This window comes from Sphaerodactylus townsendi, linkage group LG02 (genome assembly GCF_021028975.2).
Source record: "Sphaerodactylus townsendi isolate TG3544 linkage group LG02, MPM_Stown_v2.3, whole genome shotgun sequence".
NCBI classification, from domain to species: domain Eukaryota; kingdom Metazoa; phylum Chordata; class Lepidosauria; order Squamata; family Sphaerodactylidae; genus Sphaerodactylus; species Sphaerodactylus townsendi.
Window position 1 is genome coordinate 40831529 of NC_059426.1, and position 27119 is coordinate 40858647.

Genomic DNA, 27119 nt, shown 5'->3' on the forward strand with positions numbered 1-27119 from the left:
CCTTTTTAAGAAAACGGGGAAAGTGGGACCTCAAATAGGAGAAATCTGGCCATGATGGTTTTAATCTACTTGTTTTTCTAGGAGTGGTATGAGAATCAAAGGGGTGGAAAGTGTCCTGTTTTTTTATGTTTGCTAGGAAGTTGTGGTTTTTATAATGAGAAACAGGAAGTGATTGGCAGTTCTTTAGGGAAATATTTAGATATCGATAACATTCACAATGGTGTCTGACAAGTGAGATATGTTTATTAAAGGTACTGTTGCCTAAACAAAAATAACAGTGGCAGATGTTACATTATTCACCTAATATTTTCACAGCGTGTACCATCCAATGCCTCTTGGGAACAAGCTATGAAAATGATCATAAATGATCCAAGATACAGGTATAATCTATTCTGAATTCTTTTTAACCAAAGTGGGAGTTTGCATAAACTAATGTTCAGCTCTTTATGTAACTGACTAGGTTGGCTCATCATTTTGCTACTTTCATCCTGTAGGAAAGCAGTTATTTGCTAGAAACCCTTTCCCTGTATAAACAATTACAATGTTTCTTTGAAAAATTACTAATGGTAATGGCTGTTGTGTGTACAATTAAATTATTTCTTTTTTCTCAATTTGCAGTGCTTTGGCAAAGCTAAGTGAGAAAAAACAAGCATTTAATGCTTACAAAGTCCAGACAGAGAAAGAAGAAAAAGAAGAAGCAAGATTAAAATATAAAGAAGCAAAGGAATCTTTCCAGCGTTTCCTTGAAAACCATGAAAAGATGACTTCCACAACCAGATACAAGTAAGATGAAACTGGTTTATACAGTGCTTGTTGAGTGGATTTAAGTCATCAATGCAAAATCCTTTAGCTTGGAGAAAGTTAGAGGGGAAAAGAACTATGAACCTTTAATTCTATTTAGAGTAAATCTGTCATAGGGTAAGGAGGGGAATTTCACAAATTTTGTTTTTAACCTGTTTGATCCCCACCCCCACAGTTTTGGTGTGATGTATGGCTTATGGGTTGCACGGCATAACCCATGCAAAAGGCAATAGGAGTCTCTCTGTTTCCTGATATGACCTCTTACTCGACTACTACAGTCAGCATCGGGGGCGCTGCTTTGGGTGCCCCCTCATCTAAGACAAAAGACAGGTGAAAACCTGAGATAGTTGTTTTGACTTACCTGTGTGCATTCTAAAGCTGATTTCAAAAAACAAAACACCTGCCTTGGCAGTGTTCTGTGTTCTGTTTGATTTTGCTGAGAGAGAATGATTTTGTAACAATGAACCACAATTTAGGTAGCAGTTCATGATCCTAATAAATTATAAATATCTGATCAGCTTGTTTCACTTTTTTTTTTCAAGAGATAGGGTGGCTAATAGGGAAACGCAAGAACTATCAAAATGAATATATGGATACAGAAGTCCACAGTTCTTTTCTTATAATTTTCTCTGCAGAAAAGCTGAACAAATGTTTAATGAGATGGAGGTCTGGAATGCAATATCTGAACGGGATCGTCTTGAAATCTATGAAGATGTCCTGTTCTATCTGTCAAAAAAAGAAAAAGTAACTATTTTTTTCCTTACGCTGCTGTAATTCCATCTACCTGCTTTTATTCTTTCTTCATAGAGACGTTTAATCTGTATTTTAGATATTCATTGTGACTGAAAAAGCTGCCCAATTGGGAATACAGATATCAGTCCCGTAGTTTTGATTGTGAGAGCTCATAGCTAGTTTTTGTGAACTAACAATCTGTTTCACCTTCAATGTATACTCCATTTATTTCAGAAATATTTTCACCAACTCCCTTAAAATAACTGGCTAAATTTAGCATGAAGCTGGTAGAATCCTATGTTTATCTGAATCTCCTCGGATAGAATTTGACCAATTATATGTTCTTATTAACACCATACAACATTGTAAAATGTTTAAGATGGAACAAAAAAAACCCCAACTGACATGACAATGTAAAAATTAAACCATTCTAGGAGAAGTCTTTTGAAGCCCAGACTAAATTCTCCCAGTGCTCTGGCACTGCAACATTTTTATTGTGTCACCTTTCCTCATGAAAGAAGCATTGTCAAATGATGATGAATTTTACTTAAGTCCAAAGACATGCATATTGTTGGATGTGTTATCTTACTGTTAAGAACTTGAAACATTTGATATCAGGTATTTCAGCAAAATGAATGTTATTGAATTATCTGACTTGCCTTTTCAGGAGCAAGCCAAGCAGTTAAGGAAGAGGAACTGGGAAGCATTAAAAAATATCCTGGACAACATGGCTAATGTTACTTACTCTACTACGTGGTCAGAAGCTCAGCAGTATCTGATGGACAATCCTACATTTGCAGAGGATGAGGAACTTCAAAGTAAGGATAAAGTATCTGAGATAAGCTCTTAATAAAATATTGACACTGATGCTTAGTGGTGACTAGGGGGCGGCAGCAGCTAAATTACTGAGGCTAAGTTTGTAGCTTAATCAATCAATAATAATTGATTGTGCAATTATTATTACTCTGCTGTTTCAGCTGTCTTAACCACAAGCATGCTCATGTCTTCAGCAAAAGTCCCGCATGGGACTGTGCAGGCTGCCTGTGAAATACTGAGTAGAAAGCCTCCTGAAGCTTCAGAGCACTTGGAGTGCTCCCCTCCCTTTTGAGTTGAGCTGAGACCAGTGTGCAGTTTCCCACCCAAACGGTCACATGATGGAAGTGGGGAGGGTGGTCCTCTTTGTTTTCTCTTCGCCTCTGTGGAGAGAGATCCTGCTTCACCAGAGCTTTTCGTGTACCTCGGGGAGGGGGTAGTGGTGTTATCTTGTCAAGTGTGGAATGAAGATGACTCAGAATGATCAGCATAATGAATGTCTTTTCTACCTCATTGAGACTCGTGTCTCTGATACAGGCCCATCTTGCCATCTTTTTATGAATGTCCTTCAAGGCTTTAGGCCAGTGATGGCGAACCTTTTCAAGGCCGAGTGCCCAAATTGTAACCCAAAACCCACTTATTTATCACAAAGTGCCAACACGGCAATTTAACCTGAATACTGAGGTTTTAGTTTAGAAAAAACAGTTGGCTCAGAGGTGTGTGTTACTCAGGAGTAAGCTTGGTGGTAGTCGGTGGCTTTGCTTTGAAGCAACCGGGTAACTCTTCCAATGGGTGAATCACCCATTGCCAGCAACCGAGCTAACTCCCAGGTAAAGGATCATGCTTTAGTTCTTCACATGAAAATCAGTGGGGTTTAACTGCGCTTAACAGGGTGACCTACACCTTTGCTTTCCTCAAATCCAGGGTTGTTAGGGTTTTAACTTGCTAATAATGGAAAGAAAGTGGCTCAGGCCAGCCTAGATATTGACGCAACCTCTGTTTCTTGCGCGTGCCCACAGAGATAGGCAGGCCCCGAGCACACCTACAAACCCATGCCATAGGTTCGCCACCACTGCTTTAGGCGGTGTTGTGGGAAAAATCCCTCACTTCAGTGGATACTGTTATGGAGATATCTTTAACAATTGGACTCAGTGGCTCTATCTGATCCAACTTTGGATTTGGCCTTGATAGCCAAATAGACACCTCTGAGCCCCCTGTGAAAATGGTTTTAAAAGTGGGTTAAGAATACCTCTCATTCTAAGCCATTGTCTCTTAAATGATGAGGCTCAGGGTCAGCGTATCTTCAGTCTGATTCCTGGTTTGTCGATCGACTGTCTTCTTTCAATGTTTATCACTGTCGTCTATTCAACACTGAGACTCTCCAGTCTGGGGTTGACAGTCTCCTTGACATTGACCTTCCACGTCCCCACCTAGATGGGGCACTTGTCACAATTGAGGTCAGAGTCCAGGGGCCACTTTACCTCAAAGCTCCTGCTCCCCTTGACTTCAAACATTATCCTCTCCACTGACTGGAAGCTAGGAAGAGACTTTCAGTGGCTTTGACATAATTTTAGAGCTCCCTTGGCTGAGGGATTTGTAAAGATATTCGTATGATTACTGTTCAAAATCAAAATAGCTTCTGTGTGTCCTTGTCCTTGCTGTTTGGGGGCATAGTCAATACTGGACTGTTCTGTTCTAATACTTGTTCAAAAATAGAAAAATATCGAGAAAAAACCACATTGATTTTGGGAGGAATTAAAATCTAGTAAATGTTTCCTTATCAAATCAAATATTTGTTGTATTATCCCATTAATGAGTCAGCTGTTGTCTTAATGTGACCAGTGATATGTAATCTTTTTCCATATAATAACTTGCACTATCTCTGATCTCCTATATTATTCTCTTAAACTATTGTTCTGATGCAGCAGTTCAATCTCAAAATGTGTTGGAATTTTCTACTAAATATTCTTGACCATGATTTGGGGTTTTTTTTTTTGAAATAGTAGTTTACTTTTAAATGGACTGGACTGGATGCAGACATTTCCATGAATTATGAAACACCCTTTTCCCCAGAGCTTTAAAAACTTTGATAGAGCAATATTTTAACTCGTTTTCTATTAGAGGTCTCTTTTTTTAAAAAAGAAGGTTTTCTACTTTTTCTAGATATGGATAAAGAGGATGCATTGATTTGCTTTGAAGAGCACATAAGAGCTTTGGAAAAAGAGGAAGAGGAAGAAAAACAAAAGGGCTTACTCAGGGAAAGGCGGCGACAGCGTAAAAATAGAGAATCTTTCCAGGTTGGTGACAAAATGTTAAACATCTGAAACAAACAGCTTTCAGCTATATAAGGAATTGGCTAGGGTGTAAAATATGTGGGTATCCTTCAGTGTGTGCAAATAATTAGTATAGATAGGAATTTCAACATACTAAAAGATTCCATGAAACCATGTCTGCAGCATTTATATGCTTATGGAAAGCATGACTATCTTTACTTGAATGTGGTTCCTTTTCCACTGATCCTCTTCTGGGGCATATTTGCTGGGCAACTAATGAATGGGCAAGTTTTTATTTCTGGTTCTTCTTCATTTTGCTTTACCTTTAAACCATACACTTAAGAAATTTTTAAGAGCTTCAAAATGTCCAAGTCCATTTTGTGACAAAAATTGTGACCTGTTGTCCAATTGTCAGTCAGTTCCCTAAAATAATAGCAGCCGAGCCCGTGACCATTCTAGATCAAGGCGCTTATAATGCCAGGTCACATCTACAGAATGCATGTTCGTTTTTGCAGTGGTGTTTTGTTTTGTCTTGTGGAAATTGATGTGGTAATAAGTGAGCTATCAGAGGAGCAAGTGCTTCTTCTTTGGAATTGGGGCATTCCCTCCTGCTCTTACTTCAGTGAGGCTTGTTAGAAAATGATAGGATCTGGTACATTTCCACCTTTACGAATTAGTAATTTCTTTGTTTTTGTAATGGTAATGATTATTTAATCCTTCCCAAATCTCCAACCTCCTCTCTCCCTGAACCCCAATGATATTTTTTGGAGATGGAGCCTGGCATGAACACCTGCCAGCTTGTGCATTCAATGTCATCATGGATGGAGCTGTATCCCACTATAAGTTCTGATATCAGGTTTACGAATATGCTTGGTCAGCCTGGTAAATATATTTTCTGTTTCTAATCTGTTGAAAATAACACATAGCCTGTCGAGGAATTACGTTTCTTATGGATGGTACCTGGTAGGTTGGGAATTAATCAGTGTACTTTTATGCCGTTTGGTTAGGTCTAACACACCTTTCTTTTTTTAGTTAGGGCTCAATTGCAGCACTTGGATCCTCTTCTAAATTTTATGTTGAAGTTAATCTTGAAGTTGCACCGCCTACCATTCAGTTAATGAAGTTATGTACAAAGACATCTTGAAAGTGAGGGAAAAGTTATAACAACTTTTGGGAAACTGGGAAAGGAGTATTTTTAATTAGAAAAAGACTAAATGCATTGTGGGCCAGCAGCTAGGCATGTTACACTGTTGCAATGCTACCATAAGATTCCTGTGTCTTTTCATGGAATTGTTCTTTTGCAGGATAAAGGATTTGTAGTTGAAGTAAATACTACTTTTGAAGATTTCGTCACAGTCATCAGTTCAACTAAAAGAGCTACTACATTAGATGCTGGAAATATCAAACTGGCTTTCAATAGTGTAAGTTTTAAATGTTCTTCAATAAACCTTAATATTACAGGGCTGGACCCAAAATGCCTTGTTGCGATGCCAAGTGAATGCTAGTACGTGTTCTGCAAACACATTCACAAGAGGTCATGCAGAGCTTGTAGGGCAGTGTCTCCTGGCAAGGTAGTGCGGTAAGAGAGTTTATTCCAGGAAAACATTTCTAATTTCTTAGCTCTCTAATTTTTTTTTTTCTATGCGCAGTAACAATCCTAGGCTTGCGAAACATTCCACAGGAGGAAGGCCTGACTTCAAAACTAACCCATTGGTAGCAAGTTTGTAGTGTTTGTTTTAACACAGTGTGGAATATTGGCAAGTCTGCATCATTCATGGTATTACTGATGTTGTGAGATTCAATAGGAGAAAATAATGGAAAAAGTTTTGGTAAATATTAGGAAAATTGAAAAAAATACTCTTATAGTGTCACTTTTGGGTGTTAGGACAAACTAAATATAATGAGCATTATGTGGTGTGCGGACCTGAGGTAGTTTGTTCTTCGGGTCATTGATGTGGTGCTAGGGACCCTTAGGGTCTGTTCTTCTGCATTAGGTTAGTGGAATAGCTGAACCCACCTGTGCATGCAGGAGGAAATCTGAAGCTGTGATGAGCAGGATGGTGGCTTCTTTTGCAAAATGAAATTGTTTTGTATGGTAGTTTTGTCTTTCATTGAGTGGTCATTTGGATTTTTGTTAATGTAGCTGTTGGAAAAGGCAGAAGCCCGTGAACGTGAGAGAGAGAAAGAAGAAGCTCGCAAAATGAAACGGAAAGAGTCTGCTTTCAAGAGCATGCTAAAACAAGCCACTCCCCCCATTGAAATGGATGCAATATGGGAAGAGGTACGTGTGTGATGCAGCAATATCTAGGAAAGTCTTTTGTTGTTGTTCAACACACTATGTTAATCCCTTCTTGCACAAAGTGGGTAACTTTTTATTATTAATTTATGTGATCAGAAAGTTGTGGGGGGAAATGGTTTCCTAAAAGTACATGAACTGTCTTAATGCGTATGAAAATATTGGCATTAACATGCTTCAGCCCACCCAGAGACCCACATGCTTTGGATAATTCCATGTCACCTCTTTACAGTCCTTTTTGAGGTGGTTTACAGTAAGTCACAATATTTAAAACAAGCTATTGGACATAAACAGCATGAAAAATTATCATGAAACAGAAGCAGACCATTAAAAATTTGGCACGATAAACTTAAAAGCTTGGTTGAACAGATGTGTTTTGACCGTGTGCCTGAAAGAAAGTAAAGCAAGCTACAGGGGAGCCTTAAGGGAGAGGGCATTCTAGAGGTGAGGTGCTACCACAGAAAATGCCCTGTCTCTGCTTACCATCCACCTAGCATCTTAATGTGGACACACAGAAAGCAGGGCTTGAGAGGCCAATCTTAAGCAACAGGTAATCCCTCAGGTACTCTGGTTCCAAGCTGTCTTGATTAAGAACCAACATTTTGGATTGTGTCCAGAAACAGATGGCTACCAGTAAAGATCTTTTAACACAGGAGTGATGTGATCCATGATTCCTGTGAATCGCTTGGCTGTTGCATTTTGGATCAGTGGAAGGTTCCACACTCTTGCTTTTCTTGCAAGCAAGGCAACCCCTACTATTTTGTAAACCTATGTTCAGTGTGATCAGAGCTTGGGTGTTCTGGTGTCCAGAGCCACTTTGATTCTGCGAGGAAATTTGGCTGTTATCTGTAAAGACTAGCCAAAGCCAGGCGCTCACGAAGGAGACTCCCTGGAGCCTCTAAATCAATAGGCTTCAGGGATCCCGGGCTACTCTCCTGCCAAGCTACTAGGCTTTCATTCTTCTCGAGGTGGAGTGCTGGATAACCTGACTCCAGAGTCCAGGAGCTTTGTCTTCCACTGACCAACAATTCATCTGGATTGAGCTTTAGTTTTGAGTTCCTCATCTATCTCATTACTTTCTCCAGGCTCCTGTTCAGGACTTCCACAGTACCCTCTAGCTCTGCTATTAAAGATAAATAAAGCTGGGTATTTATCTGCAAATTAGGGACACCTCATTCCAAATCGTCAGATGATTAAGAACAAAGATACTTTGTAAACAAAATGATAAGACATCTGAAGGTCTAGCAAAAAAGTTGAATCTGCAAATTAATTCAGGAAAACAGCCATCAGGTTTCCCATTCTAGAAGTCTTTTTCAGGAATCGTCTAGCACATAAAGTATACAAGGAAATGTACATATGAAATGGCAAGGGTAAACAATTAGTACCTCAGTATTAAGAATTAATTTGAATTAGTTATAAAATGGAGATTGCGTATGTTTTAGGTTGAAATTAAAGCATCAGATACTGAATACATGATCAGATTTTCTAGTAGGTTTACTACAGATTAAATCTGATTCATGAATTCATGCTGTAAAAAATCTTCAAAGAATTATTGGTTTGTATTTGCATTACACATGAGATGCAGAAGTTTTTTTGATCTTGAAATATGTTTTTAATGAAAAATATTTTACATGTTAGCTACTTATACACAATTTTTTTCTTATATACAGATTCGAGAAAGATTTGTGAAAGAACCAGCATTTGAAGACATCACTCTAGAATCAGAAAGAAAAAGAATATTTAAAGATTTCATTTATTTATTAGAGGTAATTGGCTGGCTGTTCCAATTAGTCTTATTGTAACAGGGCATCCTTTTTTCTTTTTTATTCAGTCTGATCCCCAAAGGCTCTGAAGGGATTTCTGGTTTTGTTCTTACGTTACCATAAAAAGAAACACTATATCAAGACTACCACACACGTATATAGTGGAAAAAGTACATAATAACATGTCAGGGTGCAAAATTAATTTTTATATATATAATACGTGTCAGTAGGCTTCACAATATAAGATAAAGAATGAAAAAATCAGAAATCTAAGTGCTACATCAATATAACATAAGAGAATCATTCTATCGAGAATCATTAGATATCACAGTTGTGCACAAATTCAGCACTCAGATTGTGACGTTTGATGATTCTCTTATATTGATGCATCGTTTGTTGTATTTCTAATTTTTTATTCTTCACCTTATATGAAATCTATATAATCATTTATATATTATTACAATATGTATAATAATTTAGGTATAATTATTTAATTTTGCACCTTGATAACATATTTATTAAATATATTTTTCACTATTTATGTGTGGTAGTCTTGGTATAGTGTTTCTTCTTTGCAGCTTGTTATTTCCCACTATATTACTTCATCATATGTTCTTAGTTGCCAAAATTCCTTCCCTTCTTAAAAGCATGAGAAGTCCTCAATGTATATAATGAACTCCAGAAGTGGACCAGAGCTGGGTCCTGCTGCTGGGGAACACCAGGATATGTAGGGACACTGTAATAGAATCTTGTTTGTAAATAAGCTCCTTTGTTCCCCACCCACCCATCCAAAGCTGAGGTAACAAGTGCTGTGCTTGTGTACTGCCCTCATTCTGCAATTGTTGAAGACATAAGTTATCCAGAATTGGAGAATTAGGTTGAAAGGTAGCAAATGATTTTCTGCATGAAATAATGTGTAAGAGCTTTCTGAGTGCTGAAGAAGATCTTTGTTAGACTGTTAGCTTCTTACCTGAGAGTGTGGATTGTAATTGACCTTGATGGATGACATGTTGTTCATTAGATTTTTAAAAACTTTCTAACCGCTGAAAGAATATTAACCTTTGTCAGAAAGGAATACTGAGAAGATTTCTACTTAACACATCGTTGAAACTGTTGTAATTCGTACCTCTCAAGTGTCTTTCCACACAAAAATATTCGGTATTTGCAGTTTCACTTGCTGTTGAAGTGTCAAGCAGTTAAGAAATATTAGCCAATGGGACTTTGCAGAAACAAAAGCATGAAAGGTAGTTTACAGATACAAAATATTGTAACAGGATGCCTTCAGAACAAGTCTTTAGAAGTATGGTATCAATATAAGTAGCAGAGATGTCAGGTCTTTTTCTGCATCAAAATGTACTAAAGGAATAATGTTTTGTCTTACTGTTGCAGCATGAATGCCAGCATCATCATTCAAAGAACAAAAAGCATTCTAAAAAATCTAAGAAGCACCATAGAAAGAGATCTCGCTCTCGTTCGGTAGGGCCTATCATAAGATGCCATATCAAAGCGATTAGTTAATCCCAAGTGGACTTTTAAAGGTGACACTAAATATTAACTACTCTGATTTAAAGGGTTCGGAATCTGAGGATGACGACAGCCATTCAAAGAAAAAGAGGCAACGCTCAGAGTCATGATTAGGTTTCTGAATGCCCGTCTAGTGCTGAATCTTGGTGGTTTAAGTCTTGTGTAAGAAGATTGGTAGTGCATTTTGGTATGTTAACAAATATGTAATTTTTATTGCATTAACAGAAAGAAGCTACAAGAAGTCAAAGAAACACAAAAAGAAGAGCAAAAAGAGGAGGCATAAATCAGTAAGAATCTTTTGGTTTTGGGTTTCTGTGCTAGATAAGTTGAACCATGTCCTCTCTTAGTTCTTACACATAGTTGATTTTATCCAAAATCCTGGCAACTGGACAGGTGTTACCGTGTTTCCCCAAAAATAAGGCCTATCAGGATTTTTGGAGGAGGCTTAAAATATAAGCCCTACTCCAAAAATAAGCTCTACTGGTAGTTACAGATCAGGATGGTGTGATCCAGCAGGGGGCTCCCTGCCAGTGGGGATGCAGCTTGCATCATGTGACAGGGAAGCAACGGGGCTGCCGAGAGCCCGCCATAATGAATTGTGAAGGTACCGTATTGCCCTGAAAATAAGTCCTACCCCAAAAATAAACCCTAATGCATCTTTTGATGCAAAAATTAATATAACACCCTGTCTTATTTTCTGGGAAACATGGTAGGTTGTCCACTGGAAACTGACCATTTCGTTGTCAGATTCCTCACTGCCTTCTGTCAAGCTGTGCTTTATATTTTTGTTTTGCTTTATGCAGGATTCCCCAGAATCGGATGTTGATCGAGAAAAAGACAAAAAAGAAAGAGAGAATGAGAAGGAAAGAAGTCGGCAGAGATCTGAATCTAAGCATAAATCACCTCCCAAAAAGCGTCCTGGTAAAGATTCTGTAAGTTTGCTTGTTTTTATTTATTTATTTTACTATGTGGGAGAGGGAGAGTATTCTCTTTCTTCATTTACAGCTCTCCAAGGCCATATGTGGTTTGTACAGATGCTACATATAATAATACTTAAAGGAACAATCCACAAAAAAGAGATTCTGTGCACAGATATGTGGTTTATAATCTCTGCTTACTCCAGCCTACTGAACATTAGAGCAGCATAATTTAGGAACTACATTTATACCCTAAAGCAAACTTGGACTTGCATCCATCTCCACTATTTTCAATATGCTGCATGTAGTAAGGTGTAGTTTATATACCCTGCTTCTAAAACCATCATTAATGTAGTAGTGGTGAACTCCTGCTGTTTACATGGAAAGCTGTTTCAGAACTGAGGCAGAAGGATTTGTGATTTGAGTTAGTTCCTTCTCCCCAAGTAGATGACATACGCAGAAGCCGTGTACCTCCAAATGCCAGTCGGACATCCAGGTTCAGATTCCCCCTCTTCCACAGAAGCTTGCTGGGTGACCTTGGGCCAGTTATTTTCCCTTAGTGTAAGCTACCTCGCAAGGCTGTTGTAAGAATAAAATGGAGGAGGAAAATATAAGCTTCTTTGGGGTCACTGTGGAGTATACATGAAGTTGAATTTTTTTAATGTTAGTGTGTTTTCTTTAAGCTAGCCAGCAGCAGGGATAAATTGAGCTCCTGCTTAGGTAATTACTCCTTATCCTTCCTAGGACAAGTGAAGGTGAGGGGGAGGCTGGAACTGCGCTGCCATTGAATTATTTCCTAAACAGTTATTTTCCTACATTTAGAGCTGATGGCAGCAGAATTGAAAAGATTGTGTCATCATAGTCAAGCCTTGAAGGCAAAGCAGGTTACTGACTGAATCGACTTCAAGCCGTTTAAGTGTATTTTTTCATGTTGTCAATGTCCAGAAACATCTTGCAGCCCACTCCATGTTCCCAAGGGAGTTCTGAACAGGTCTTTCTCGCACAGAAGGCCTGTATTGCATAGCAAACCTTTGGTAAACACAAGGATTTGTCAGTGTGGTTTGCAACATGGAATGGAATGGGAATGATGGTTTAGAGACTTTTTAAAAAAAGTGGTGATGTTTTTATCATTTGAAGCAAAAAAAGTGAAAACTCTAGTGATACATTCAAAAGCAGGCCTCTGGAGGCAGTGAGTGCCATTGATTATGATAGAATCATAGAGTTGGAAAGGACCTTCAGGGTCACCTAGTCTAACCCCCTACACAATGCAGGAAATTCACAAATACCTCTCTCCCCCACCACCACGCACACACTTTCCCCACTCCTGTTCCATGCCTGGAAGATGGCAAAAAGACCACCAGGATCCTTGATCAATCTGGCCAAAAGCAAAATTGCTTACCACAAAGTGGTGACCCGCATGTAAGAAAGGGCCACAAGAGCCAAGCAGTGAGGCATCCCTTCCTGGGCTCCCTCTCATGATCTACCTAAGTTCACAAAATCAGCATTGGTGTCAGATGGTCATCTAGCTTGGCTTAAAAATCTTCAAAGGTAGGCTATTCCACTGAGGAACCGCTCTGTCAGGAAGTATTTCCTGATGTTCAGCTGAAAACTCTCTTGATTTAGTTTCAACCCACTGATTCTGTTCCGACCTTCTGATGCAACATAAAACATCCTCACATCATCCTGTATATCAGGGGTCTTCAACCTGTGGCTATCTAGATGTTCATGAACTACAATTCCCATCAGCCCCTGCCAGCATGGCCAAATAGCCTTGCTGATGGGAATTGTCGTTCATGAACATCTGGAGAGCCGCAGGTTGCAGACCCCTGCTCTATATGAAAGCCCTTTAGGTACTTGAAGATGGTTGTCATATTACCTCTCAGTCATCTTTTCTCCAGGCTGAACATACAGAACTCATTCAACTTTTCCTCACAGGACTTGGTCTCCGGATTCCTATCTTTATTGCTCGCTTCTGGACACATTCAAGCTTGTCTACACCTTAAACTTTCATGCCAAAACTGAACATAATACTCCAAAGCGGAGATCACATTTCATGTGACCTGGACACTAAATTTTATTAATACCGCCCAAAATCTCCTTTGCCTTTTTAGCGGCCAGCAACACACTGCCGACTCATGCTCAGTGCCAACAGAAGTCTCCCCAATCCTACAATTATGCATTTGATTTTTTCCTACCTAAATGTAGAATTTTACATTTATTTCCATTGAAATGCTTTTTGTTCAGTTTAGCCCAGATTTCCAGCCTATCAAGATTGTAAGGTGGCCAATACTTAAATGGGGCAAGTTCAGTTTTGTAAAAGTGTGTGTTGTGGTGTAACAGTTCGACCTTTAAATTCCTCAGGTTTAAGACTGAAGTATGAAATTGCTGTTAGATATTCGTAAATATTAGAAAACATCCAGAGGCGTTCCTCCCATTGGGCAAAGTGGGCAGTTGCCCAAGGCGCCCCTGTGGTGGGCGCAAAAAATGCAGGTTCGTTTGTGGGGTTTTGTATTTTCAGTGTTTTTTGGTTTTTGGTCTGCAGAGGGTGCTATTTTTAGGCTAGCAGCACCAAAATTTCAAGGATTTTTTGGGAGACTCTCCTGATGATATCACCCAGGTTTGGTTTAGGGAGTCCAAATTTATGGACTCTTAAAGGGAGTGCCCCCATCCCCCATTGTTTCCAATGGGAGCGAATAGGAGATGGGGGGTACACCTTTGAAGGTCCATAACTTTGGACCCCCTGAACCAAACTTCACCAAACCTGGGTGGTATCATCAGTAGGGTCTCACAAAGATACTCGGAAATTTTGGTGCTGCTATCTTAATAATTGCACCCCTGACAGCAGGTACCCACTAAATTTCCTCAGATTCTCCTTTTAAATCCGCGCCCTTCCTGCCAATGCTTGTTTTCTTTCTTTCTTTTATTCTCTCAATGCCTAATAAAGGTGGTTGTTGTTGTTGTTGTTATTGTAGATTTCACAGCTGCCAGATCTTTAGCTGGTTCTTGGCCTTCATTACAATTCGAGCCTCACCCAGAGGCCTAGGAAGTTGTAATGTATCGGTGTAGTATTCGTGCGGATCCCAGCAGGGCTGCCTTCTGAATTTGACCAATGTTAATTTTGTCAATTCGAAGATGTTTCAAGTGCTGCCCTAGTGTTTTGGGGATGGCGCCCAGCGTGCTGATTACCACTGGGATGATCTCAGCTGGTTTGTGCCATAGACGCTGAAGCTCAATTTTCAAATCATGGTATCTAGTGACCTTCTCGTGTTCTTTTTCTATTATTATTATTATTACTATTATTATTATTAAATCCACCCCCTTCGGCATGGATTTAAAGGGAGAATCTGAGGTCCCCAGTTTAAACATTGAAAGTGATGCTGTTTCAGGGCGGGGGAAAATCCACCCCAAGATAGCATCACTTTCAATGTTGTTTAAACTGGGAATCCCAGATTCTCCTTTTAAGGTGGATTTAAAAGGAGAATCTGGGCTCCCTAGTTTAAACACCATTGAAAATGATGCTGTTTGGGGATGGATTTCAGCATCACTTGTTTAAACTAGGGAGCTCAGATTCTTCTTTTAAATCCACCTTAAAGGGAGAATCTGGGTTCCCCAGTTTAAATAACATTGAAAGTGATGCTGTTTCCCCCCAACTGGGGGGGCTGGATACAACACCATAAAATGTTTTCATAGAAGTAATAAAACATTTTGAAAGCTTTTTGAAAATGTTTTTTAAAAATTATTTCTGCTGTGTGGCATGGCCCATTCGTGTGTTCAGATTTGTGAGTTGGGGCATGTTCTATAATGTGATGGTGACTGGTGGAATGTGACGACCTGGTGGAAAAAATGCTCGGTCACAGTGGGGGAGGGTGGCCACCCATGGGGGGGGGGATCAAACTCAGGTTTTGCCCAGGGCTCCTGTTTGCCTAGGTACGCCAACTGAAAACATCAGTTATGACCGCATGTGACACGGTGTATTTAAGCTTGTTAATTTTTCCTTATCTTTTTGCAGGGTAATTGGGAAACCTCTGGTAGTGAATTAAGTGAAGGTGAACTAGAAAAACAGAGGAGGACCCTCTTGGAGCAACTGGATGAAGATCAATAAGAAATATTTATACCAAATATGTTTACAATGTGATTTAATAAAAAACTATAGATGACTAATTTCAGGAAATGGGTTCCAATGTTCTGAGTTCCATTGATATTACAATGGCTTTTCGGCTCTACTGCGTAACTGAATATCTTCAAATACTATTGTTGTGCGCCTGGCTGCAAATTGGCAAAAAAAAATCCAAATGACTATTCAGAATTCAAGCTGAGTTCTGTTTCCAGTTAAGCTAGGCAGTCTGTATATAGACCCCATGCACCTTGACAGTTCTTCAGAGAGCCCATGAAGATGTGCAGAATAGGACAAGCAGAAGATCATTTTGTTCTCCAAGCCCTTCCTGTAGCGGTTTGGAAAAGAACTGGAGCTTTTCAGGCCTCTCACATGTGGAACACTTGCTTGAAAGACACAGAACTTGTTTTCTTTGCCAAGTAGGTCAGGAAAGGGGTGATGGAAGAGGGGCGCAAGTCATTCTCTTTGGAATGATGGTCTGATTTTCTTGTGGCTCAGCTTCCATTGGGGTTTTTAATCCAGGTTTCTTTTTTCCTTTATTTGCAAATGGAAGAAAAGACAGAAGAGAGCTGAATATTTTTCTTGATTGACAGAGGTCCAAAACCCTTTGCTGAGGTTTTGTACACCTCTTTGCTGGCCAAAAGGATGTTTTGGTGATTAGTATTGAATTTTTGTCTTTAGGTTGAAATGATGCAAAGTTTCATCCTGAAGCGAAATTTTTAGTGTCACATTTTAAAACTGTGAACAATAGATGATTGATGGAAATCCTGAAAGGCCTTTGCTTATAAAAGGCACTAAAATTTGCTGATGTAGTAAAATATCTATCACTTTTTATTACCGCAGATGTAAAAAAAAATTGGCAGAGGGCATTATTTCAGCATTAATCTGATGTTAAACAGAAAATAGCAAAATCAGACTGTAAATTTATTGCAATACTTTGCCTTAAGGACTTTCCTCAGAATGTACCACCAAATTTTGAGAAGCAGTTGCAATACTCTTGTCTAGAAAATCATTGTTCACATAATTTTCTTTTGAAAGAAACGTTGACCTGATGTTAGAACTTGGTCTCTTTCTGTCTGTTCATTTTCCTTTGTACTATAAATAGCCTCTGACCAGCCTTGATTTGATAAGTTCTATCTGCCCTTTACAATGAGGAGTATTGACTACTGTGGTACAGATTCTAAAACCTTTCTGATTTGAATATTTTTGTACATTTTTATCACTTATTAAACCTCGTCTTCTAGTGTGGACTAGTATTTTTTCCTGTTTTTAAAAATGCTCCATACATCTGATACATCCTGATCTCACATACTTTCCATTAATTATTTTGAAAACTGCACATTGAGGACAAGTTCTTTTGTGCAGTGCTTGTTGCCAGTATACCTTTTGTTGAAAAGAAAAGTGATAATTTTGAAAAATCAGTAACTAAGTTGAAACTCTTTTTTCCAGAATTGTAATATGCTGATGGTATTCCCAGACTAATTTTGAATAATGTTTGTTTGTTTTTTATTAAGAGATGTTAAGATTTGTGGCTCTCAGTGCAAGTGAAGATTTATAGGGGTTGGGTCACCTGTAGGTTTTACTGGTTTCAATAGAATTTCTGTGTGGAGCGATCCACGCTGATTGTTAGAGTGGCATATAATTACAGCATCAGGAAAGGGTATTTTCCTCACAGAAAATCCCTCTTCTTTTTAGTGAATCACTCTTTTGACTTCTGTTTATCTGTATCTTACATGTTTCAGCATGGAGCCAATCTTTTCCATGTGATGAAGTGTCTAAAATGTTTGTCTTTGATCTTCTGTGGCTTCTCACATTGGGATTATGCATGCGCAGGCCTCGACTGGAATTTTTCTAGCTTCTTGGAATAGGAGGGTCACCTCATCCCAGCGCGTATGCATTAAGTTTTCCTGCTGAATTAGACTATGCCTAAAGGGAAGTTGTCCCCTTTCCCCTCAGTTCCTTTTTCAGCTCCTTGTTTCATTGATCCTTCATTTCTTTCTATTGAGAGTTCTTCATCTTTGAGATTGCTCAAAAGGCATTGTTCAAGAAATTTCAATTTGGCACCAAGATGCCTCAAATAAACTAATACACCTTTTGCCTAATCTGGCAAAGTGAGTTGCATAATATTGGAGCCTGCCACCATTGCCAGCAGTTCACACCAAAGGCCCATTCAGATAGTGTTTCACGACGCAAAGCTGCTGTTTGGAGCGTGCTCTGTACGCCAGCCTTAAAAGTCGTCAGCTGTGCTTGATCCGACTCCTACATCTGATTATGTAGTGTTCTCTCATTTGGTTCCAACTCTGGACACTCACAGATGATGGTCCCAGCCACCAGATCCAACAGTTGCCAGACACAGTTCTTTGGAGCCATCTGTGAAGAAAGCCATCTGATACTATTTTAGCTCTAGAGCTTTCAGAACGGATTGTGCTTGAGGTGCTTTCATTTATTGATTTGAAAATGTCACTTTTGTCTTGAAAACTTTAGCTAAGGTAGCCACTACATCAGTCATCTCATTTGCCAGATTACAACAAAGGCACAAGTACTTTTTGAGGGTTTCCAAACCAGTGGTGCAATCTAAAAATGTCCATGGACACATCTATGGTTGGTGCCCCTTTTGATTCCTTCATGCTCACAAAAACAGTTACTTCAGATGTTTCCTGGCTAGGATGTGGAGGTCACTGAGGGGTGTTACGTACATAGAGTATGGTCTAATCAAGAATCTTCGTGACACATTATTTTCCTAGAGCTAAGGACAATTTGCCATGCTTTAGTTTCTTCAACAGATATATTGGCCCATTACTCATGGAACACTTACTTCTGGCCTTTTAGCTGTGCGGAGGGGTTGAAGTGTGGTCTCCTTGTTTTTCTTTGTTTACATGTGAGGAGCAGCCCAGTCCTCCCAGCAGTTGTTTCCTGGTTCTCTTAACTCTGCCCCTCTTAAAGGCTCAGATCTCATAACGCTTAGTCTCAATACTATAGAGGTGATATTCTCCTCCCCCCCCTTTCCACTACACACTCCCACAGCCCCTCCCTCTTGCTGCTGCCACATAGGCTTGTTTTTAAAAAGAGGCTAGTCTACAAAAAGTTTTTAAAAGCCCTCCTGATCATCTGGGAGGGCAGAAGCAGAGTGGGGGAGGTGGGCTGGAGCCTACTTGTGCTGTTCCTTGCAAAAGCCAACGCTGTTATATCAATACATTAATATGTCGATATGAGTGTTTTAGAGATGGGAGGAGCCAGCAATGCGGAAGGCATGGATGGCAGTAAGAAAGGTGGAGCTACACAGGCTGGCCATGGATAGAGGGAAGAGGTCTGGGGTAAAGCTGCACTCACTGGAAAATCTCCCCACTCTGATGATGAAACAAAATTAAATTTGTGCAGAAAGTAACAGTGGGGCTTGAGGAAATATGTCTGTACAAGAAATCTTGCTGCGATAGACATTTGCCCCATCACACAGCAGATGTTTTAAGCATAATTGGCCACTATGCAGCAAACATGTAATAGTGCAAGCAGACAAAGCCATCACGATGTACTATCTAAACAGACCAGGAGAAATAGTGTCTCTCTGTTTCAGAGGCGTAGCTACAATGGGGACATCCGGGGACAAATGTCCCAGGCACCCACCATTGGGGACGCAGAAAAATTTGGGCGTATTTCTAAATTTTGGGGGTATTTTTAGTGTTTTTAATTTGTCAGTCAGCAGGGGGTACAGTTTTTAGGCTAGCGGCACCAAAGTTTCTGGCTATTGTCAGGTGACACTCCTGATGATACCAGCTAAGTTTGGTGAAGTTTTGTTCAGGGGGTCCAAAGTTATGGACCCCCAAAAGGGGTGACCCCATCCCCCATTGTTTCCAATGGGAGCTAATAGTAGATGGGGCTACCCTTTAAAGCAGGGGTCTTCAAACTATGGCCCTCCAGATATTCATGAACTACAATTCCCATCAGCCCTGCCACTTGGCCATGCTGGCAGGGATTGATGGCAATTGTAGTCCATGAACATCTGGAGGGACAGTTTCAAGACCCCTGCTTTAAAGGGTCCATAACTTTGGACCCCCTGAACAAAACTTCACTAAACCAGGGTGAAAGGGTTTTGCCTTAACCCTTGCCTGATAAGTTAGGGTTAGGGTTAAGGCAAGAGCCAGCGTTCGGGCTTGCCTCAGTGTTACATTGAGTTCTAGGGCGCAGTCCCAGAATACGGCTATGGTCAGTTTCAGGTTTGGGGGGTTTGTCTAAACCCTTGCCCTAATTTATTATTTTTATTTAATATATTCATTCATAAATTGTTCCCAAAATTGTAACAAAAACTCAAAATCTAAATTGACCATAGCCCTATTCTCGGACTGCGCCCTGGAACTCAACGTAACACTAAGGAAAGCCTGAGCTCCTGCCCTTGCCTTAACCTTAACCCTAACCTATTATTTTTATTTAATGTTTAAATATTTAATTTTTGTTACAAATTTGAGAACAATTAATGAATAAAAAATTAAATAAAAATAATAAATTAGGGTTAGGGTTAACGCAAGAGCAGGGGCTCGGGCTTGCCTCAGTGTCACATTGAGTTCTAGGGCGCACTCCCAGAATACGACTATGGACAGTTTCAGGTTTTGGGGTTTTGCCTTAACCCTTGCCCCTGCCTGAACCATAACCCTAACTTTATATTTTTATTTAATTTATTCAGTCATGAATTGGTCCCAAAATTGAAACAAAACCCTGAAACCTAAAACTGACCATAGCCCTATTCTCAGACTGCGCCCTAGAACTCAACGTAACACTAAGGCAAGCCTCAGCCCCTGCCCTTGCCTAACCCTAACTCTAATTTATTATATTTATTTAATTTATTCAGTCACAAATTGTTCCCGAAATTGTAACAAAATCCCAAAACCTAAAACTGACCGTAGCGCTATTCTGACACTGCACCCTAGAACTCAATGTAACATTAAGGCAACCCTGAGCCACGGCCCTTGCCTTAACCCTAACCCTAACCTATTATTTTTATTTAAATTATTCAGTCATAAATTATTCCCAAAATTGGAACAAAAACCCGAAACCTAAATGGGGACCATAGTGCTATTCTCGGACTGCGCCCTACAACTCAACGTAACACTAAGGGAAGCCTGAGCCCCTGCCCTTGCCTTAACCCTAACCTATTATTTTTATTTAATTTATTTTTTGTTACCATTTTGGGAACCATTTATGACTGAATAAATTAACTAAAATAATAAGTTAGGGTTAGGGTTAAGGCAAGGGCAGGGGTTTGGCCTTGCCTTTGTGGTAAGTTGAGTTCTAGGGCACAGTCGGAGACTAGGGGTATGGTCAGTTTCCAGTTTCGGGTTTTTGTTACAATTTTGGGAACAATTTATGACTGAATAAATTAATTTAAAATAATAAATTAGGGTTAGGGTTAAGGCAAGGACAGGGGGTCAGGCATGCCTTAGTGTTTCGTGGCCATGGTCTGGTAGATCTTGTTCCTAACGTTTCACCTGCATCTGTGGCTGGTATCTTTAGAGGTGTATCACAAAGACAAGTTTTTTATAAGAGAAGTCTGGACACAGTGTATAACAGACTTCTCTCTGTGATACACTTCTGAAGATACCAGCCACAGATCCATAAGAACATAAAAACAAGCCAGCTGGATCAGACCAAAGTCCATCTAGTCCAGCTCTCTGCTACTCGCAGTGGCCCACCAGGTGCCTTTGGGAGCTCACATGTAGGATGTGAACGCAATGACCTTCTGCGGCTATTGCTCCCGATCACCTGGTCTGTTAAGGCATTTGCAATCTCAGATCAAGAAGGATCAAGATTGGTAGCCATAAATCAACTTCTCCATAAATCTGTCCAAGCCCTTTTTAAAGCTATCCAGGTTAGTGGCCATCACCACCTCCTGTGGCAGCATATTCCAAACACCAATCACACGTTGCGTGAAGAAGTGTTTCCTTTTATTAGTCCTAATTCTTCCCCCCAGCATTTTCAATGAATGCCCCCTGGTTCTAGTATTGTGAGAAAGAGAGAAAAAATTCTCTCTGTCAACATTTTCTACCCCATGCATAATTTTGTAGACTTCAATCATATCCCCCCTCAGCCGCCTCCTCTCCAAACTAAAGAGTCCCAAACGCTGCAGCCTCTCCTCATAGGGAAGGTGCTCCAGTCCCTCAATCATCCTTGTTGCCCTTCTCTGCACTTTTTCTATCTCCTCAATATCCTTTTTGAGATGTGGCGACCAGAACTGGACACAGTACTCCAAGTGCGGTCGCACCACTGCTTTATATAAGGGCATGACAATCTTTGCAGTTTTATGATCAATTCCTTTTCTAATGATCCCCAGCATAGAGTTCGCCTTTTTCACAGCTGCCATGCATTGAGTTGACATTCCCATGGAACTATCAACTAAGACACCTAAATCCCTTTCCTGGTCTGTGACTGATAGCACTGACCCCTGTAGCGTGTATGTGAAGTTTGGATTCACCTCATCCAGGTGAAACGTTAGGAACAAGATCTGCCAGACCACGGCCACGCAGCCCAGACAATCCACAACAACCAACAATGAAAATGATGCTGTTTGGGGAGGGGGTGGGGAATCTACCCTGAAACAGCATCACTTTCAATGTTGTTTAAACTAGGGAGCCCAGAGTCTCCATTTAAGGTGGATTTAAAAGGAGAATCTGGGCTCTGTAGTTTAAACAATATTAATAATGATGCTGTTTCAGGGTGGATTTCCCCCCCTTCAAAAATAGCATCACTTACAATGTTGTTTAAACTAGGGAGCCCTGGGTGTGTTCAGATTTATGTGTTGGGGCATGTTCTATAATGTGATGGTGACTTTGAGATGACCTGGTGCAAAAAATGTTGTTTGGTTGTGGTGGGGGAGGGTGGCTGTACATATGGTGTAGGGGACGCAAAACTCAGATTTTGTCCTGGGCTCCATTTTCCCTAGCTTCGCCTCTGCTCTGTTTCCGTTCTAGAGCAGGTCACAACCCAGGACCAGAAGGGACACTTTTCAGATCCCTTGGACACAGGGCCTATTTTATGCCTTCCCACCCCTCCTGATGGGAGAAGTGCTTACCCACATACAAGCAAAGAACACGTACTGCATCCTGACAGCATCTATAGTCATGTTCACAGTAGGTGTAGGTTCATACATCTTCAGCAGACCCAGAATCCTCTTCAGCTGGGGTCCCTCCTGCATTAGGTTCACAAACTCATCTCAGTTGTTCGCAGTGAAGCTCTATTGCATGTTTTAAGTTTTACTGAATTCCAGGAAGCCTTCCACATGTATCTCATATGACCTGAAATGGTCATATGCCCTCATTCTGCTTTTTTACCTTTTATTTTAGAACTAGCGGGGCCCTGCCATGCGTTGCTGTGGCAATTGTCCTTCTCATCACAGTCCGCAACCCACATAGATGTCCATGCAGGTCCAATGATCTGCAGCATAGCCTTTTGGGGTGGTCAAATGGAATCCCTCTTTCCCTTTTCAATTCACATCGTTATATGGTGGTGTCTTGTTTTTTTTAGTATAAGGTAACCCTTTCCATTCCACTACGGAACTGTCCAGAGTGCAAATCCTGCTGTCCATGAGGCTGGTTGACACGCACAGTCCTGGCTTGGGTAAGGCAGAACTGGGGCAAGGAGGCTATCCCAGTCAGGCAGCAGAGGCAGGGTGGTGAGGCTCAGATCGAGGCCAGCTCCCTGGGTTCTTAAAGGGCCATGCACAAAAGAAGCTATGAGCCAGTAGTGTTGGTTAAGCTGCCCCCACCCCACAGCGGATTTTCTTAGGAGAAAGGGCAGCAAACTCAAACAGCCTCAGCTTAGTAAAAGAGAGCTGTGGCGAATATGGGTGAAGAAGTGGGTAAGTGGTGGTTGGATGTGAGGGAGGGCAGAGTGAGGTGTGTGAGGATGAGCTGGATGTGTATGAGAGTATGTGTGTTGTGTGGTAGCAGTGGGTGAGGCACAGAGAGTGAAAGTTACCTGTGTGTGAGGGGGGGAATCCCACCTGATGTCTCACACGGTAAAGTGTGTATGTGTTTCACTTCCACTCCTATTACCTAACAGTATTACCTATTTACTGTTTTTTTTTTAATCTACTTTATTGGGGTTTCGTGAAAATATAGTTAATCAGAACAATACAATAATCTTTTCATTCACATCCCCCAATCACAAAATCAAGGTGGAAAAAAAGGTGACATAGGAGGGAAAAAAGCCAGAAAAAGAAGAAAGGAAGAGAGAGAAAAAGAGTTACAATTCCAATTTCCGTCATTTGCTTTCTTACAGCAGTGCAATATGACCATTTAACATCCTTATAATTACATTATTTGGCTTCTATCTGTACACACTTTATTATGGTCAAACAAAATTGTCAACCAAGCTACTTGTTTTGGACAGCATATTTTTGTTCTAAATACTTAATGCATTGGTCCCACTGGTTTTTTAAGTTGTAAGTTTTTTCCAGTGCTTCATTCCCTTGTTTTTGGGCAATCTTTATTATCTCTAGCATTTTCAGATGCCAATCAAATATAGTTGAAATATTTGAATTTTTCCAATTCTTTGCAAGTACTAATCTAGCTGCTGTAGCTAGGTATTGAAATACAAAACGCTTTCCCTTATCAGTTATTTTACTGCACATTCCCAACAAGTACAATTCAGGTTTACATTTTAATGATATTCTAAGCACTCTTTGAACTTCTTTATGAATTTGTGTCCAAAACATTTTTATTCTTGGACAAGCCCACCATTGATGAAAAAATGTACCGTTTGAAGAACCACATTTCCAGCATGAAACTAGTTTCTTTGTAAGTTTGATATTTGGGTTGGCGTGAGATACCATGATCTAAATCTAATTTTAAACACATTTTCTTTTATATAACTACTATTTGTGAATTTCAAACCCACATTCCAAATATATTCCCAGTCTTCAAACAATATTGGATGGCCCAAATCTTTTGCCTAATTAACCATATAATCTTTTACTACTTCACCTTCCTGTTCTAACTGTAAACATATCTTATACATTCTCTTAATTAAATAGTCATCTTTCTTTATTAATTCCTGTTCTAGCTTATCTTCTTCTCCTTGGTTCCAAGGAGGCTTTATTTCTTTAACAAATATATTATGTATTTGGTAGTATAGCCACCAACTTACTTTCCATCCCTTGTTATTAAGTTTTTTTTAATAGATTTCATCTTCCATTTTATGTTCCCATCTTGGGAGTGTCTTTCTAATAAGTCTGAATATTTGAGCCAACCTTTATCTAGGATGTTTCTATTTAGTAAGGCTTCATGTGGTGAAAGCCACATTGGAGTATTTCTATATAGTAGTCTTCTGTATTTCTGCCAGGTTCTAAAGATGGAAAATCTGAAAGGATGATGTAAAAACTGTCTATTGATTTTCTCCTTTCCATACCACAGGTATGTATGAATACCGAATCTTAAATCGGCTTCTTCTAGTCTGAGTAAATTTTTATTCCCCAATATGAACCATTCTTTTAACCACATTAGACTAGCAGCCTCATAGTATATTTTTATATTTGGAGCAGCCATTCCCCCTCTTTCTATAGAATCAGCAAGTGTTTTGTAGCGAACCCTCGGTTTTTTTCTTCCCCACAAAAATTTTAATAGATCTTTTTGCCGTATCTTAAATGGCTTGTTTGTGTTAATAATGGGCAGGTGCTGGAATAGGAACAGCAATTTTGGGATTATTTTCATCTTGAGAGCCATTATTTTACCTATAAAAGATAACTGACGTTTCGTCCATCTATTGAAGTATTTTTTTCCCCATACCACTTCGTAGTTATTCTGGTACAGGTTCAAGTTGGTTGATGTTAAGTATATTCCTAAATATTTAACTTTATGGGAAATTGCCCCCCCCCCCCCATTGCTCTTCCAAGTTGTCTTTTTCTTGTTTTTTCATATTCTTCACCAAGATCTGAGTTTTTCCTTTGTTATTTACTGTTTTCAATGCTCATCTCTGGCCATCTGTGCGAACATTCTAAGGGCATACCAACCCCTCAGGCCAATGACATGCTGCACGAACATTCTAAGGGTGACCATTAAACACAGCCAGCTTCATGGCCTGGTGCGCCAGGAACAAGACGTTTTACCTGGCTCAGGCATGGACTTTTGGCAATTTGAAGGTCCGATTACCTGCCCGCAACAGGGAGGGACGTCATGTGAAAATTTGGGGGCGATCTGTCCAGCCGTTTCTGCATTAGGGCATGAGTAACAAATTCATGGTTAGCTTTTTATATATATAGATATTTCCTACTCCTTAAGGATGCTAGGTTGTGGGCTTCCTCTGTGGAGGTGCACCTGGCTGTTGTACTGGCATTTCATGATTGGAATCCAATGGTTATTTGGTATTTTCCCATCATACTTCCAAGCAATCCTTTAAAGGGATGTTTACCTATGACTGCCTAGATGATTTGCTATATTATGTGGCTGTCTCTAGAAATTTTTGTCCACCATTATGCTGCAGTTACATGCTGCAAGACAAGACAGCAGTAGGAAAGCAGTCCTGCATTCGCTGTTTGACTAAGAGCTCAACACTCTCCACCTGGTGAGTAGCTTGTAATCCCCCCAATGGGGGACTGTACAGAAGACTAAAGATGCAAACAGCGTTGCACTTACCTGTAACTGCTGTTTGTTTAGTTTTCTTCTGTGCAGTCACACATTGCCTCCTTCCTGTCCCACTGTGAGTTCTCTGAGAGGTGCTAGACTCCTGGGAGTCTTGCTTAGTGGGCAGAAGAAGTGAGGGAAAAGGGGGCTCTTCCCCTTTAGGTATCCTCTGATTTGGTGGGAAAACCTACACCTGCACGCTAGGATGAGATGCCCCTTCCTGTTCCTAGAAGCTACAAAATTCTGTTGGCAAGCCTGCGCATGTGCAGTCCCAATGTGCGCCTTCGAAGAAGGCAACCTGATGAACAACAGTTGCAAATAAGTGCAAGTTTTACAGATGCGAGAGCAAGAGCTGGGAACATAGAACTTCAGTCAATTAAAAAACAGATTTTTGTTAATCTTTGGCTTTTTGTTTGAAGAACAATGTACAAATATAATTCATTAGTTAAACACCATAGCAAAAGCAAATCCTAGTTACAGTGCTCAGACTGATAATGCATGAAAGCACAATGAGCTCGAAACAGGTGGTAAAATACCAAACCAAAACTGTTGAGAATGTTGAAGTTATAGCCACTTATCTCCCCAATGCAAGAGTAGTTATTTATAATATTCCTTGGTACTTTGCAAAATTTACATGAAAAAACATATTCCTAACACGATTCTCGCAGCTTTCTTTTAGTCTCATGTTCATTGGAAAATAAAATATAAAATTCATGTTCCTTTATATTTTTTTAGCAGCATGTTGTCTAGCAGCATACTAAATTCGTCCTATGACTTGAGCTATGCTCCGTTATTTAAAATTCTATTTTAAATACGTGCTTTGCCTTAGACTACCTTCTTAAGTTAAGACTGCTGAACTTTCTTCATGTGTTCATAAAATAGCATCATTTTAAGACAATGTAACAAACAATTTAGGTTTTTGGATTGTTTCTTCTCATGAGCTGATCTAAAATTCAGTCTCTGTTGTCTGGAGCACCATACAAATCTGAATTCAGACACATTTTTAAAACAAGGCATTAACTTCTGGTAAAAGCCTCTCAGTCTTTTTACGAAAAGCTTTTTTGTGCTTTGGTTGCAATAGGTATTATTGTTTTACTACTTATCATTATTAACAAATATGCCTAGAATGATTCTTAAATCTTCAAACCCTTTCATGGTAGAATGCTGCAAAAATACTCATACATGCAGCACTGATTGTTAGCAAATGGCCTTTCTTTTCAAACAGATATAGAATCCCATTTAAATGTTGCCTGAACAAACGATTCAATTCTGACTCAATATG

The 27119-nt window shown here is 39.8% G+C and overlaps 1 protein-coding gene across 1 annotated transcript in view; it reads left to right on the plus strand.

The window, feature by feature from the left end:
- PRPF40A (pre-mRNA processing factor 40 homolog A) overlaps nt 1-16481 on the plus strand; it is a 34467-nt gene extending 17986 nt beyond the window's left edge. Inside the window, 17 exon segments of the mRNA XM_048484487.1 lie at nt 316-380; nt 619-783; nt 1437-1545; nt 2201-2351; nt 4510-4643; nt 5390-5501; nt 5657-5712; nt 5715-5765; nt 5924-6040; nt 6763-6900; nt 8586-8681; nt 10068-10154; nt 10250-10318; nt 10320-10346; nt 10427-10489; nt 11006-11134; nt 15129-16481. Coding sequence (XP_048340444.1) covers nt 316-380; nt 619-783; nt 1437-1545; nt 2201-2351; nt 4510-4643; nt 5390-5501; nt 5657-5712; nt 5715-5765; nt 5924-6040; nt 6763-6900; nt 8586-8681; nt 10068-10154; nt 10250-10318; nt 10320-10346; nt 10427-10489; nt 11006-11134; nt 15129-15221 — 1662 coding nt within the window. The 3' untranslated portion in view covers nt 15222-16481.
- Nucleotides 16482-27119: the final 10638 nt, after the last annotated feature.